The sequence below is a fragment of the Dermacentor variabilis genome, chromosome 1 (assembly GCF_050947875.1).
Source record: "Dermacentor variabilis isolate Ectoservices chromosome 1, ASM5094787v1, whole genome shotgun sequence".
NCBI classification, from domain to species: domain Eukaryota; kingdom Metazoa; phylum Arthropoda; class Arachnida; order Ixodida; family Ixodidae; genus Dermacentor; species Dermacentor variabilis.
The window spans coordinates 227,345,402-227,358,299 of record NC_134568.1 but is presented as its reverse complement, the minus strand read 5'-3'; the positions used below and the strand labels follow the sequence as shown (position 1 = coordinate 227,358,299).

Genomic DNA, 12,898 nt, shown 5'->3' with positions numbered 1-12,898 from the left:
GCTAGGCAAGGTGCGCTGCAGTGACCATAGGATGGTAAGAACTCAAATTAGCCTATACATGAGGAGGGAACGGAAGAAACTGGTACGTAAGAAGTCCATCAATGAGTTAGCGGTAAGAGGGAAAATAGAGGAATTCCGGATCAAGGTACAGAACAAATATTCGACTTTAACTCAGCAAGAGGACCTTAGTGTTGAAACAATGAACGACAATCTTACAGGCATCATTAAGGAGTGTGCAGTAGAAGTCGGTAGTACTTTCATTAGACAGGATACCAGTAAGCTATCACAGGAAACGAAAGATCTGATTAAGAAACGCCAATGTATGAAAGCCTCTAACTTTACAGCTAGAATAGAACTGGCAGAACTTTCAGAGTTAATCAACAAGCGTAAGACAACTAACATAAGGAAGTATAATATGGATAGAATTGAACATGCTCTCTGGAGCCACGGGAGCCTAAAGGCAGTGAAGAAGAAACTAGGAATTGGCAAGAATCAGATGTATGCGTTAAGAGACAAAGCCGGCAATATCATTACTAATATGGATGAGATAGTTCAAGTGGCTGAGGAGTTCTATAGAGATTTATACAGTACGAGTGGCACCCACAACGATAATGAAAGAGAGCATAGTCTAGAGGAATTTGAAATCCCACAAGTAACGCCGGAAGAAGTAAAGAAAGCCTTGGGAGCTATGCAAAGGGGCAAGGCAGCTGGGGAGGATCAGGTAACAGCAGATTTGTTGAAGGATGGTGGGCACATTGTTCTAGAAAAACTGGCCACCCTGTATACACAATGCCTCATGACCTCGAGCGCACCGGAATCTTGGAAGAACGCTAACATAATCCTAATCCATAAGAAAGGGGACGCCAAAGACTTGAAAAATTATAGACCGATCAGCCTACTGTTCGTTGCCTACAAATTATTTACTAAGGTAATCGCAAATAGAATCAGGAACACCTTAGACTTCTGTAAACCAAAGGACCAAGCAGGATTCCGTAAAGGCTACTCAACAATAGACCATATTCACACTATCAGTCAGGTGATAGAGAAATGTGTGGAATATAACCAACCCTTATATATAGCTTTCATTGATTACGAGAAAGCGTTTGATTCAGTCGAAACCTCAGCAGTCATGGAGGCATTACGGAATCAGGGTGTAGACTAGCTGTATGTAAAAATACTAAAAGATATCTACAGCGGCTCCACAGCCATCGTAGCCCTCCATAAAGAAAGCAACAAAATCCCAATAAAGAAAAGCATCAGGCAGGGAGATATGATCTCTCCAATGCTATTCACAGCGTGCTTACAGGAGGTATTCAGAGACCTGGATTGGGAAGAATTGGGGATAAAAGTTAATGGAGAATACCTTAGTAACTTGCGATTCGCTGATCTTATTAACTCAGGGGACCAATTGCAATGCATGCTCACTGACCTGGAGAGGCAAAGCAGAAGGGTTGGTCTAAAAATTAATCTGCAGAAAACTAAAGTAATGTTTAACAGTCTCGGAAGAGAACAGCAGTTTACGATAGGTAGCGAGGCACTAGAAGTGGTAAGGGAATACTGTACATCTACTTAGGGCAGGTAGTGACCGCGGATCCGGATCATGAGACTGAAATAATCAGAAGAATAAGAATGGGCTGGGGTGCGTTTGGCAGGCATTCTCAGATCATGAACAGCAGGTTGCCATTATCCCTAAAGAGAAAAGTGTATAACCAGCTGTGCCTTACCAGTACTCACGTACGGGGGAGAAACATGGAGGCTTACTAAAAGAGTTCTACTTAAACTGAGGACGACGCAACGAGCAATGGAAGGAAGAACGATGGGTGTAACGTTAAGGGATAAGAAAAGAGCAGAGTGGGTGAGGGAACAAACGCGAGTTAATGATATCTTAGTTGAAATCAAGAAAAAGAAATGGGGGCATGGGCAGGAGATTTAATGGGAGGGAATGGAAGCGTAGCAGGGGGCGGCAGAAAGTTAGGTGGGCGGATGAGATTAAGAAGTTTGCAGGCATGGCATGGCCACAATTAGTACATGACCGGGGTTGTTGGAGAAGTATGGGAGAGGCCTTTGCCCTGCAGTGGGCGTAACCAGGCTGCTGCTGCTGATGATGATGATGACATTTCACTACCTTTCGACACGGACACCCAGCAGCCAGACTTCATTGTTATAACCGATAATGTGGCATCGTGGCATTGTAGCAAGCGGGCTATTTCACCATGGAAAACATACAAAAGTTGACGGTGCCGCAGCTTTTCATTGTTATAACCAATATATTGTTAAGACCGGTATCATTATAATTGGGTTCGACTGTATTGAAATGTCACTGTATATTTTTTTTTGGGGGGGGGGGGGGCGGAGGAGCTACTAAAATTTTTCATTCACATTATATTTGTGGTTCCATTATTTACATGCAGGTACAATATGTATATCCACTAATTTATTATGTAGTAGTTGTCTGATTTGATTGGTATCAGTAATTATTGGCCTCATTAGTATATATGAATAAGCAGTGGTGTTTGCAGGGTGCCTTCACTGATTCAAGTAGTGCCTTAAAATGCGCTTCACCAGTTCTGGACATTTTAAACAGACATGTTTAAGCAGAAAGAATCATACCACTCCATGGTGCGAAAACAACTCAAATTTAATACAAAAGCTGCATATGCCCTTCCTTTCGAAGCAGTCCAGTTTACTGTTGGTGAATCAAGGTCACACACATAAAATCTTCTACGTAAGACACACTACATACAACAACACCGATTATGGTAGGCGACATAAATAAATAATCGAATGCTGAATGTCTAATACTGCCACGGGAAGTGCATCATGCTGCAAAAGAAGTAATAATAGTAGTAATAAATAAATAAATAAATAAATATATAAATAAATAAAAAAGAATGGAGGACGCTTAAGCTTTGCCTTTAAGAGCAGGACGTGGTAGCATTCAGAGATCTCCAACAGCTTCTCGCGCTTCCGGGCAACTGCAGCTTATGTAACCATAATGTTTACAGGGAAATTCTGGTAGCGAACACTATGCACGAAGGGCAAGCATTCTGGTAGAAATGCTGGAAAAGGGGTTTATGCTTGAGTTTCTGCGTAACCAAATTATGTTTTCTCGTATGTTCAAATTACAATCCAATGCTATCGTGTGTAGGTTGTGTATAAGTCGTACTTAACAATTTTTCTGGCACATTTTACTTTGAGAAATTAAGCAGTTCAGGAACGCCTCTGCACCATGTGGAGGGCCTACGTGGTTTGGTATGCGTGGTTCGGAATAATTTTTCGCTCACAAGGCAGTTGGCGTCGGACGCCGACATTAGATTTTTTCCGACATGAGGCCCTTAACACTGTCTCATTGGAAAAAAAAAAACGAAGAGAAGGAAAAGAAAAGAAGGCGTGGCTCATAACATGAACATGATGCAGTCCCTCGGTTTTGGCATGGGAGAAGGCAATAAGGAAGTGGTCACTTGTGAACGCTAGTCGAGGCAGAAGGAAAGAGTGGCGATGTTGGCAGGGAAGCTTGCCTCCTGGTAGCACGCAGCATTTCAATTCCTCCTATCTCCCCTAATAACGAACGAATTTGAAAAATTTTTTTTTTCAGTAAAACATTCTCTAGATGCCACATTACAAGTTCCCATGTATAACCAAAATTTTTGAGTACTTGATGCTGCTTGTGTCATTGGTACTTGTTAGTGCATGTTTCACCCCAAGCTGCATGTAATTTCTTGCCTGCCAGGTTGTCTGAGCAGTTTGGCAACAAGGTGTCTGCTACTGGAGCCACAGCACTGGATGCGGGAGGCCCTGATTCCCCTGGTACCTTGGGAGCAGATGGGGGCCCAAGCTTGTTGAGCAGCCTTTGCAACATTGCTGACCATCGTCTCTACAAGATTGTCAAATGGTGCAAGAGCCTGCCTCTATTCAGGGAGATCCAGGTATGGGCCTATGCTGTTGCTAGTTGACTGTTGAACCATGATGAAAAGAACACGCTGGGACTTGCAGTGCTGGAAGCAATTACAAGAGAGCCCCCTTTTACAGTGAAGCAGTATATAGCTACCCTTCAGCATTGGTCGATGTCTGTCCGTTTACACGTCACGTCGACGTGAAAAAAATTTTCATCTGCAGTTTCTCGCAAATGCTCTGTAGCTCTCAATCTAACGTAGGTATCTTGGAAAAAATCATACTGAAATTGACTGCTAAGATGACTCTATCATTGCACTGAGTTTCATTTACTTGTCGTAATTAGTTAGTTCACAGTGAAATTGTAAACGTTAGAGAATTCCCGTCCGCTGTCCATACATGGCCATCTACGGAGGGAGTATGGTTACAGAAAACGGCTGTAACTCTTGTTTTATCAACACTGTCCCAAAACAAATTATATGACAATTAGCTGTTAGAACAATTCTAATATTGCACTGAGTTTCATCTGCTTTTCCTAATTTCGTAGTTCACAGTGAAGTTGTAAATATTGCGGAATTCCCATCTGTCATGCGGCGGTACTTGCAGACGTCACTACTTCATAAAGAAATAAGAATAAATTACTCCACAGTCAAAAAATGTATTCGTTGTCTGCATCCTTCAATTATCATAATAATAATAATAATAATAATACCTATATATACGTCGAATGAGGTAAAACACCACAGCTTCGCTGCTCGTCCTTCTGCACAGAGTAAAAGGGCTGATGATCTTTTTTTTCGGGAACTCGCGAACCTCTAACTACCTCTCTGATAATAATTTTTAAACACATTTCAAATCAGCATGTGTGCTGTGTACGAAGTGCTGCCATGATCCTCTTTGTTAAATATCACATTGCTAAGCTCCTTGGGAAAGCACAATCCTGCACTCCTCTCTTGTGTCTTTCCAATGCCATTTTATTTGTAGTGACACCAGCAGGGCCAGACATGACATCAAGGGGTAGGAGTTAATCAGTCGACCTACGAGTAGCATTACTTCTGTCGTTCTCCACGGGCGGTTTAAAGTTGTCGCAGTGCCCAGTGATGTGTCAGCATGGCTTTCTCTGACTTCATTGTCTGTCTCCTGCATATGAGAGGCAGGTGAACGCATGTCTCCATCTTTACCCCAGCCACAGCTGTGCATGGCTGTTCACGTGGCTGATGAGCACATACGTAGGCCTTGCATTGTATCTTGGAGGTTATCCGTGGCAGGTGGAATGACTGGGCAAGCACTGATGGCTGGTTGCTTCACGTGTGCTGTTCTTCCACGCATCTAATGCTGGAGGTCATGTGATCCCAAGTGAACGGATAGATGGAAACAACTTTATTTTAAATCCGGCAAAGTTTCACGACTTGGGCTCAGGTCTCCCATGAGGGGACTTCGAGGCCTTGCCTCGTCGCCGCCTCTTGGGCCTGCTGAACTGCCCACTCTTGCGTCTTGAGGTTGGAGCTGCGCAGAGCGGCAGCCCACTTCGACGCAAGAACCTCTGGAGCTACTGCCATTGTAGCTGATATAACACGATACTCCCACAACATGTGTGAGAGCGCGCTCTAGTTTCCTTACATAACTTGCAAGAGCACATAACTTGCTAAGAGTTTGTGTCTGTAGTTGTCGCCAGATGACTGCCTGGTGACGTTTCAGTTTGGGGTGAGGTTTCAGTTTGGGCTGGGCACAAGCGAGGCTTCGAAGATATTTAAGAAATGCTACGCTAAGGGATCGGTCATGTCGGCTTGCGCTGCGGAAGGCTGAGACTCCACCAGTCTACACGGTCGCTCGTCGCCACAGTTTGGTGGCCTCGGACATGATCCTGCCATATGCTTGTGTGGTAGAGACGACCATGAATCACACCAATGCTATGAGGGCTCAGAGCCAGTACCCTTCCTAGGAACGTGGTGAGCCCTGCTGTTCGGCCATCGCCGTCCGCCTCCCTCAATACTAGGACCAGCATCCCTGAGCATGGTTTCTTCAGGCTGAATTGCAATTCCAAGTGGCTGGCATAGGCTCTCAAGCCTCAAAGTTTCATTACGCCGTCGCAGCGCTCTCACCCGCTGCCATTGACGAAGTAGCAGATTTGTTGAACACCCCACTGTCTACCACCGCCTATAACGACCTCAAGGCAGCCCTGCTACAGTGCACAGCAGCTTCACAGCGTTCTCGCATCCAGCAGCTTTTGTCTGCTGAAGAACTCGGTGACCGACACCCTAGTCAACTTCTTCGCCGAATGAGGCAGCTGCTCGGAGACAACGTGAGATCCATCGACAACACACTGTTGCACGAATTGTTTTTGCAACGACTCCCAACTAACATGCAGGTGGTCCTGGCAACAGCTTCTGCCATGGGTCTTGCCAGATTTGCCGCATTGGCTGACAAAATCATGGAAGTAACCACCCCAACCATCGCAGTCATGACATCGTCTCCGGGTGACACAACAACTGCCCTGCACACCCTTCCCTGCTTTTCAACAGTGCAATCTTTGCTCGACTCCTTGTGTGAGCGTCTGGGACACATCATCTGTGCTGCAGAACATCGCCGCACGTCATCTTGTCATCCTCGCAGCTGTAGTTCCAACAAATCAAAACGCACAGGCACCCGCCATGAAACATCACCTACGATGCCTAACGTTTGCTACTACTACCACCACCGTTTTCAAAACTACGCTCGTCAGTGTTGGCGTCTCTGCGCTTGGCAGGGAAACAGGCCGGCCGACCTCAGAACGGCGACTAGTGGTCCGGCCTAACGCACAAGTCACATTTTCTATGTGACAGACAGAGTTACGGGACAACAGTTCTTAGTCAACACAGGAGCTGATGTAAGCATTATTCCCGCCCAACGCTCCAACCGAAAAGCGAAACCTGTGTTGTTTTTACAAACCATTAACAGCACCAGGATTCGTTTTTTTCGTCACGCTCCGTCATGCTAAAATTGGCCTCTGTGCGTGAGAGTGTTCTGCTTGCATAGGCAAGTACTCTTTCTGTGCCCTCCTGCCACTGCACAAGAACAGCTCCCAAGCCAACATTGCTGGCATCAGTGTGGAGCAATGTAGGAGCGGTCTCATCAAAGTGAGCAAGCACTGGAGGTGTCTGGAGATGTTCCCGCAAGTCAGTGAATGCACCTTGCTCTTCGTCGCCCCATACAAAAGCAACGTCGGCTCTCGTCAGGCGAGTTAACGGCGACGCAATGTGAGCAAAGTCCGCAATAAACCAGCGGTAATAGGCACAGAGGCCCAGAAAGCGCCTGACAGCCTTTTTATCGGTTGGTACTGGAAACTGTGCTACGGCTGCAATTTTCTCAGGATCTGGCGAACACCTGCGTTGCTGACGACGTGACCGAGAAACTGTAGTTCCCCGAAGCCGAAGTGGCACTTCTCCGGCTTCAGGGTGAGGCCGGCGGACCGGATGGACTGCAGAACTGCTTCAAGCCGTTGGAGGTGTTCTTCAAAAGTTGCGGAGAACACGATGACGTCGTCCAGGTACACTAAGCAGGTTTTCCACTTCAGACCTGAAAGCACAGTATCCATGAGGCGTTGAAATGTAGCAGGGGCAGAGCACAAGCCGAAAGGCAAGACTTTAAATTCGTATATGCCGTCTGGCGCCACAAAAGCAGTTTTTTCACGGTCTCTCGGATCTACCTCGATTTGCCAATATCCGCTTTTTAAGTCCATTGAAGAGAAGTAACGCGCATGACGAAGCCTGTCGAGTGAATCATCTATACGGGGAAGCGGGTACACGTCTTTCTTTGATTTAGCTTTCGGTAGTCCACGCAGAAATGCAAGCTGCCATCTTTTTTCTTAACTAGAACTACAGGAGATGCCCAGGGACTCGTTGATGGTTGAATCACGTCGTCTTCCAGCATTTTTGTCACTTGTTGTTGTATGGCTTCACATTCTCTGGGAGCCACACGATAAGGATTTTGGTTAATTGGTCTTGCCGTATCCTCTGTAATTATCCGATGCTTCGTTAGAGGCGTCCGTCCGACGCTGGACGTTGACGCAAAGCAGTGATTGAACTTCGACAATAGCGTGAGAAGCCGCTCTCATTCATGCTGCGACAAAGCAGTGCTGACGTCGAGTGCAGAAGCTGGGCCTTGCGTAGGTGCTTCTTCGAGTAGCGAACAGCAGCCTCGAACATCCGCAACACCATCAAAATAAGCCACAGCCATGCCCTTTGGAAGGTACCGTTGCTCTGTGCTAAAATTGGTTAGTAACAAGTTAGTGTGCGCGTATGTGACATTTACGATTCCTCGCGCGACCGAGATACCGTGAGTAAGCAAGAACGTGGTTATTTGGTCGGCAACTCCCTCGCAATGAAACGGTGTGTCACATGCTACCGTAACAAGGGTGCATGATCGAGTTGTGATGACGACGTTGTCTTCTGCTAGACGAAAGGAGTTGCGTTGCGGCGATAAGCAATGGACTAAACCAGGGCTCTTATAAAACATCACCATGTGGTCCGGAATGTTAATTACGGCGCCGTATTCTTTAAGGAAATCCATTCCAATAATCAAATCCTTACAGCACACAGGAAGAACGATGAAAGTGGCCATGAAAGAAGAATCCCGGATGCTAATTCTAGCAGTACATCTTCCAATAGACATCAGTAATTGCCCGCCTGCCGTCCTTATGTGGGGTCCCGTCCATGGTGTCTTTACTTTCTTCAGACGGAGGACGAGTTCCTGACTCATTATAGAGAAATCGGCACCAGTGTCGACTAACGCTGTCACCGGCTGTCCATCCACCAAAACATCAATGTCGGCGCTCACAATTTCTTTGGTGTTGGGGTTTATCGGCTTCACGTCGTTCTGCGGCGAGAGTGTCAGGGGCTTTTTATTGTCTTGCGGTGGGCCTGCAACCTTACCCCCAGAGGTCGCCGCCTTCAGTTTCCCCGGCGTGGGCTGGGCGACCTTCGTCCTCGGAGGTCAGCAAAAGTACGTCCAGTAGGGGAAGGCATCTGACGTGGAGGGGTTGGAGAGCGCGACCGACGGTCGAAACCGGACTGAACATGCGGCACAGATTCATCATTCGGGTGCGCTATTGGAGGTCCCTGAAAAGCAGTTTCGTCGCGGCGTAGCATGGAGTCGTCAGTTGCACGTCGACCATAGGACCACGGACGAAAAGGTCGAAAAGATGTGTCGCGATGCCAGCAATGACTCGAAATGTGGCCGACGCCTCCGCAGTGAAAACAGAGTGGGCGCCTATCGACGGTGCGGCATGCGTCGGTTCTCCGAAATTGCGGCCGTCCCGTAGTGTCGTTTTGCAGCGTTGGACAAGGCGCTGTGAACGGTGGCTGGTGGTATGACTGTAGCTGCGTGACGGGTGCGCGCCTCGAAGCCTCCTCTTGCGGCGGCGACCAAGGAGCGACTGTCGGAGGCTGGTGGTACGGCGGTGTGGTTGTAACGGGTGGTGGACGTCGGACAGCGGCTGCGTAGGTCATGGGACGCTGGTGATCTTGCAGATCGGCTGCTGGTAACACCTGCCTGATTTCATCACGCACCACTCCGGCGATTGACGCTACGGATCTATCCACTGTCGGTGTCAGAATCTTTTGAATTTCTTCTCTGACGACTTCTCTGATCAATTCCCGCAAGGGGTTCTGATACTCGCCAGTCAGTGCGGCGGCATTGATTGTGGTGCTGGTGGACAGTCGATCATACTGTCTGCATCTCTGATGAAGGGCCCGCTCAATAGCCGTAGCCTCTTTGATAAAGTCAGTGACGGTGACTGGTGGATTCCGCAGAAGTCCCGCGAACAACTGCTCTTTTACACCTCGCATGAGGTAGCGCAACTTTCTTTCGACAGTCATGTTCTGGTCGGCTCTACGAAAGAGGCGGGCCATGTCCTCGGCGAACATTGTTACCGACTCATTAGGTTGTTGTACGCGTAGCTCCATCATCTGCTGGGCACGGTCGCGTCGGTCGGCACTCGCAAAAGTATCTGTGATTTTCTGACGGAAGTCATTCCATGTCGTTAGGCTAGCTTCGTGGTTTTCGTACCAAGTACGGCCGCTGTCTACAAGGGCGAAATAAACGTGGGAGAGCTTTTGCTGCTCAGTCCACTGATTAATCTGTGCGACGCGTTCATATTTGTCAAGCCAGTCTTCAGTGTCTTCGAAGACTGCTCCGCGATAGCGATCGGGAACCAGAGGATGGAAAACGGTTACTTGCTGTGGACTGGAAAACCGGCTGCTTTGGGGTGCTTGCGTGCTTGCGTGCTTGCGTGCTTGCGTGCTTGGGAGCTCCTAGAGAGAGGTGGTTGAAGAGGGGAGAACTCCGGGGCAAGGCCTAGCAGTCGACGACTAAAGCGATGCACGGGTGTTGAAACTGGTGATAACGCGTCCGGGCTAGAGGAACAACTCCCAGAAAGACTCCCGAGCATCAGGCGTGGTCAGTACCCCGCACCTCCACCAGTGTCGCAGTACAACGCGGACACTAGACAGGGAGACGTTCAAGAGCCACAACTTGTTCAAATACAAAACAGGCCGGACACACGTCTTCTTCGTCCTCGCCGAATCCCACTGACCCACTAGACGAAATCCGTTAATGTCCCTATCTTCGTTGTCGTCTGCATAGAAGAATAGACGCATCAATATATAATATCACGTAAAAAATGCGTAAAAAATGTCTGCAAATCAATCAATGAACCAAGGGTGCGATCAGAAATAATTGTTCGGAGCGTGCAGTCGATTGCCCCGCACACAATTAGCGTAGGCTGCGCCTGTTTCGTCAGCCGCGCGAAGTCGGTGCGGTCTAGGCAAATGGCACGCGGCACAAACGAGTGCGTGCTCCAAACAACGATCCCTGATCGTACCCCAATCGTGGCACAGTAAATACTCACTTGAAGCTTCACACAAAGTATTTATTTATTTGGCTGAAAGTACCGCAGCAGTGTAGCCTGCTTCTTATTGGCAGCTGCGTGCTTAAACACGGGAGTCCTCAACATAGTCTAAAAGATCCACAAGCGATAGGCTGTTGGTGTAGAAGGGCCAAAGCAGCTACAGCCTCAGTTAAGTCAGCAGCAGGGCAACATCAGCGCTTGTGGGATCAACCTCGGCAGCGTCTTCATTTAGCCGCTACTTCTGCTGCGATCTCCACGTCCGTCAGTCGAAGCATTTTGAAACACAGTCAATAACGAAGTATTAAGGGGCGTCTGCCAAGGCATTTATGAGTGAGCCTAGTGAGCGCGCATTGTCACATGTCTTTGTGGATACAAACCACCAGTTCTCACGAGGCGCGACAGGTGCAGAGCGCGGCACTGAGGAGTAGTCAGTGTGCAAATGCAATGTGTCGTTAATGTCAAACTAGCCAAGCTGCCTTGTGTGTACGCCGCTGCATTCAAATGGCACCCTCGGCGCGATCAAGCAGTCGGGAATGCCCATCGCGCCACCGCTATCTTCGAGGGTGTTGCAGGAAAGCTCACCACCTGTCAACAGGGCGCACATTGTTTAAGGTGGCAGAGCTCGATATATCCATCCAACCCCGTGTGAAATAAAAAAATTTAAAATGCATGTGATTTTGCAGGTGATATAGAAAGTGTTCGATATACGCAATAATTTGGTATATCCATGTTCAATATATCGAGGTTTGACTGTTTAGCAGTGACGCCGTGGTCTTCACTATTTGACCGCATGCCACTCAATTGCAGAGGGCATGGAAGGCCATTAACAAGTTGAGCCGGCTTGGCAGCCCTGGCTTGTCGACTTCCACTAATGCCTTGGTGCTATTGGCATAATGTCATGGGAGAGTGAAACGTAGCAGCTAGAGCCACGAAAATTCAAGATGAGGGTAACTCTAACTCTGCTTTTGTTTTGAAATTTCTCTGACTGATAATTGGGTTTGCGTTTGGTGATTATCATACTTCCCTTCGCTCTTTGTTCTTTGAGATGCTGCGAATAGATCTAGAGAAAATATGGTGGCCTGAAAAACGTGTTGCTGGGCCCCTTTCATCCTTTCAATGTGTTTTTTCGGAGGTGTTGTGCCCCAGTGTCTTTCTTTTTTCTCCCTCCCCCCTTTCCCCGTTATTATAAAATGAACACAAAATATGCAGAAGGGCAAAAAATGACACGGATAATTGCAAGTAGGCACTCTTAGTATGGTCCTCACATTCATATCTTTGTTTTGTATCTCCTAACTAGTTTTCTTCTGACATGCACACTTTCGCAATAGTGCTGCCATGTCAGGGTTTTAAAAAAAGGAAGAAACTATAAACATGCAACAGATGGCAGAAACATGCAAGAGTGGTGGCCTTGCCCTATGGCGTAAATATATTAACAGAGAATTGCTGCAGTAGCGGTGCACAAAGTCCAGGTGCTACCCCTCCCAACTGCTGAGCACGCACTGTGCGGTGCAACCACGCGAACGAAGGGGCACATTCCGCAATACACTGTCAAAACCACAGAATGAGTGAACCGAGAGAGATGAGAAAATATGCTTCTAGAAATGTACAACAGATGGTGGAACTGTCTAGGAGCTCGCCAACTTCATTTACTGCGCACATCTGAGTGGAGAGAGTGGAGAATATACGAGTACGTCAGTGACATGATGGGACAGAAATACTGAAACACACCGGCACCTCAGTGAGATTGAAAGGGTTCATAATCATTACCTTGGGAGCTCCTATCTGAATTCTCGGGAACAGAAAAACGTTTTCTTCCCCCAGCATCCGCTGAACCGAGTTTGATGAGGTGCTTTTGCATTTAAAAGGGAAAAAATTATATTTGCATTTATGTCATTTTGTCTTTAATCTGCTATATTCAATAATCTGTGACATTCATCATAGAAACATATGGTGGTATATGGCAGCAGTCTATTCATGGCTTTGATGTAAAAAAACTGGGTATTTCTTTATGTTGCCATTATCATTGGTGCAGTATACAGGTCTATGTGGTAACTTGCATCTGTGGTTGCTGAAAGGCAGGGTTGAAAGGCATTTGTGGATGGAAGCATGGGCAACTTTCTT

At 47.3% G+C, this 12,898-nt stretch overlaps 2 protein-coding genes across 3 annotated transcripts in view; both read left to right on the top strand.

Annotated features, from left to right (window-relative positions):
* The window catches only part of Hr39 (Nuclear hormone receptor FTZ-F1 beta), a 145,976-nt gene that overhangs the window by 118,830 nt on the left and 14,248 nt on the right, over nucleotides 1–12,898 (top strand). For both annotated transcript variants that reach the window (XM_075670232.1, XM_075670237.1), the window contains one exon: nucleotides 3,731–3,926. In XM_075670232.1, coding sequence (XP_075526347.1) covers nucleotides 3,731–3,926 — 196 coding nt within the window. The remainder of the gene's footprint in view (nucleotides 1–3,730; nucleotides 3,927–12,898) is intronic.
* LOC142574578 (uncharacterized) lies at nucleotides 5,002–6,672 on the top strand. Its single transcript, XM_075683630.1, is given in 3 exon segments — nucleotides 5,002–5,022; nucleotides 5,834–6,437; nucleotides 6,638–6,672. Coding segments are annotated over 3 exon segments (660 nt in total).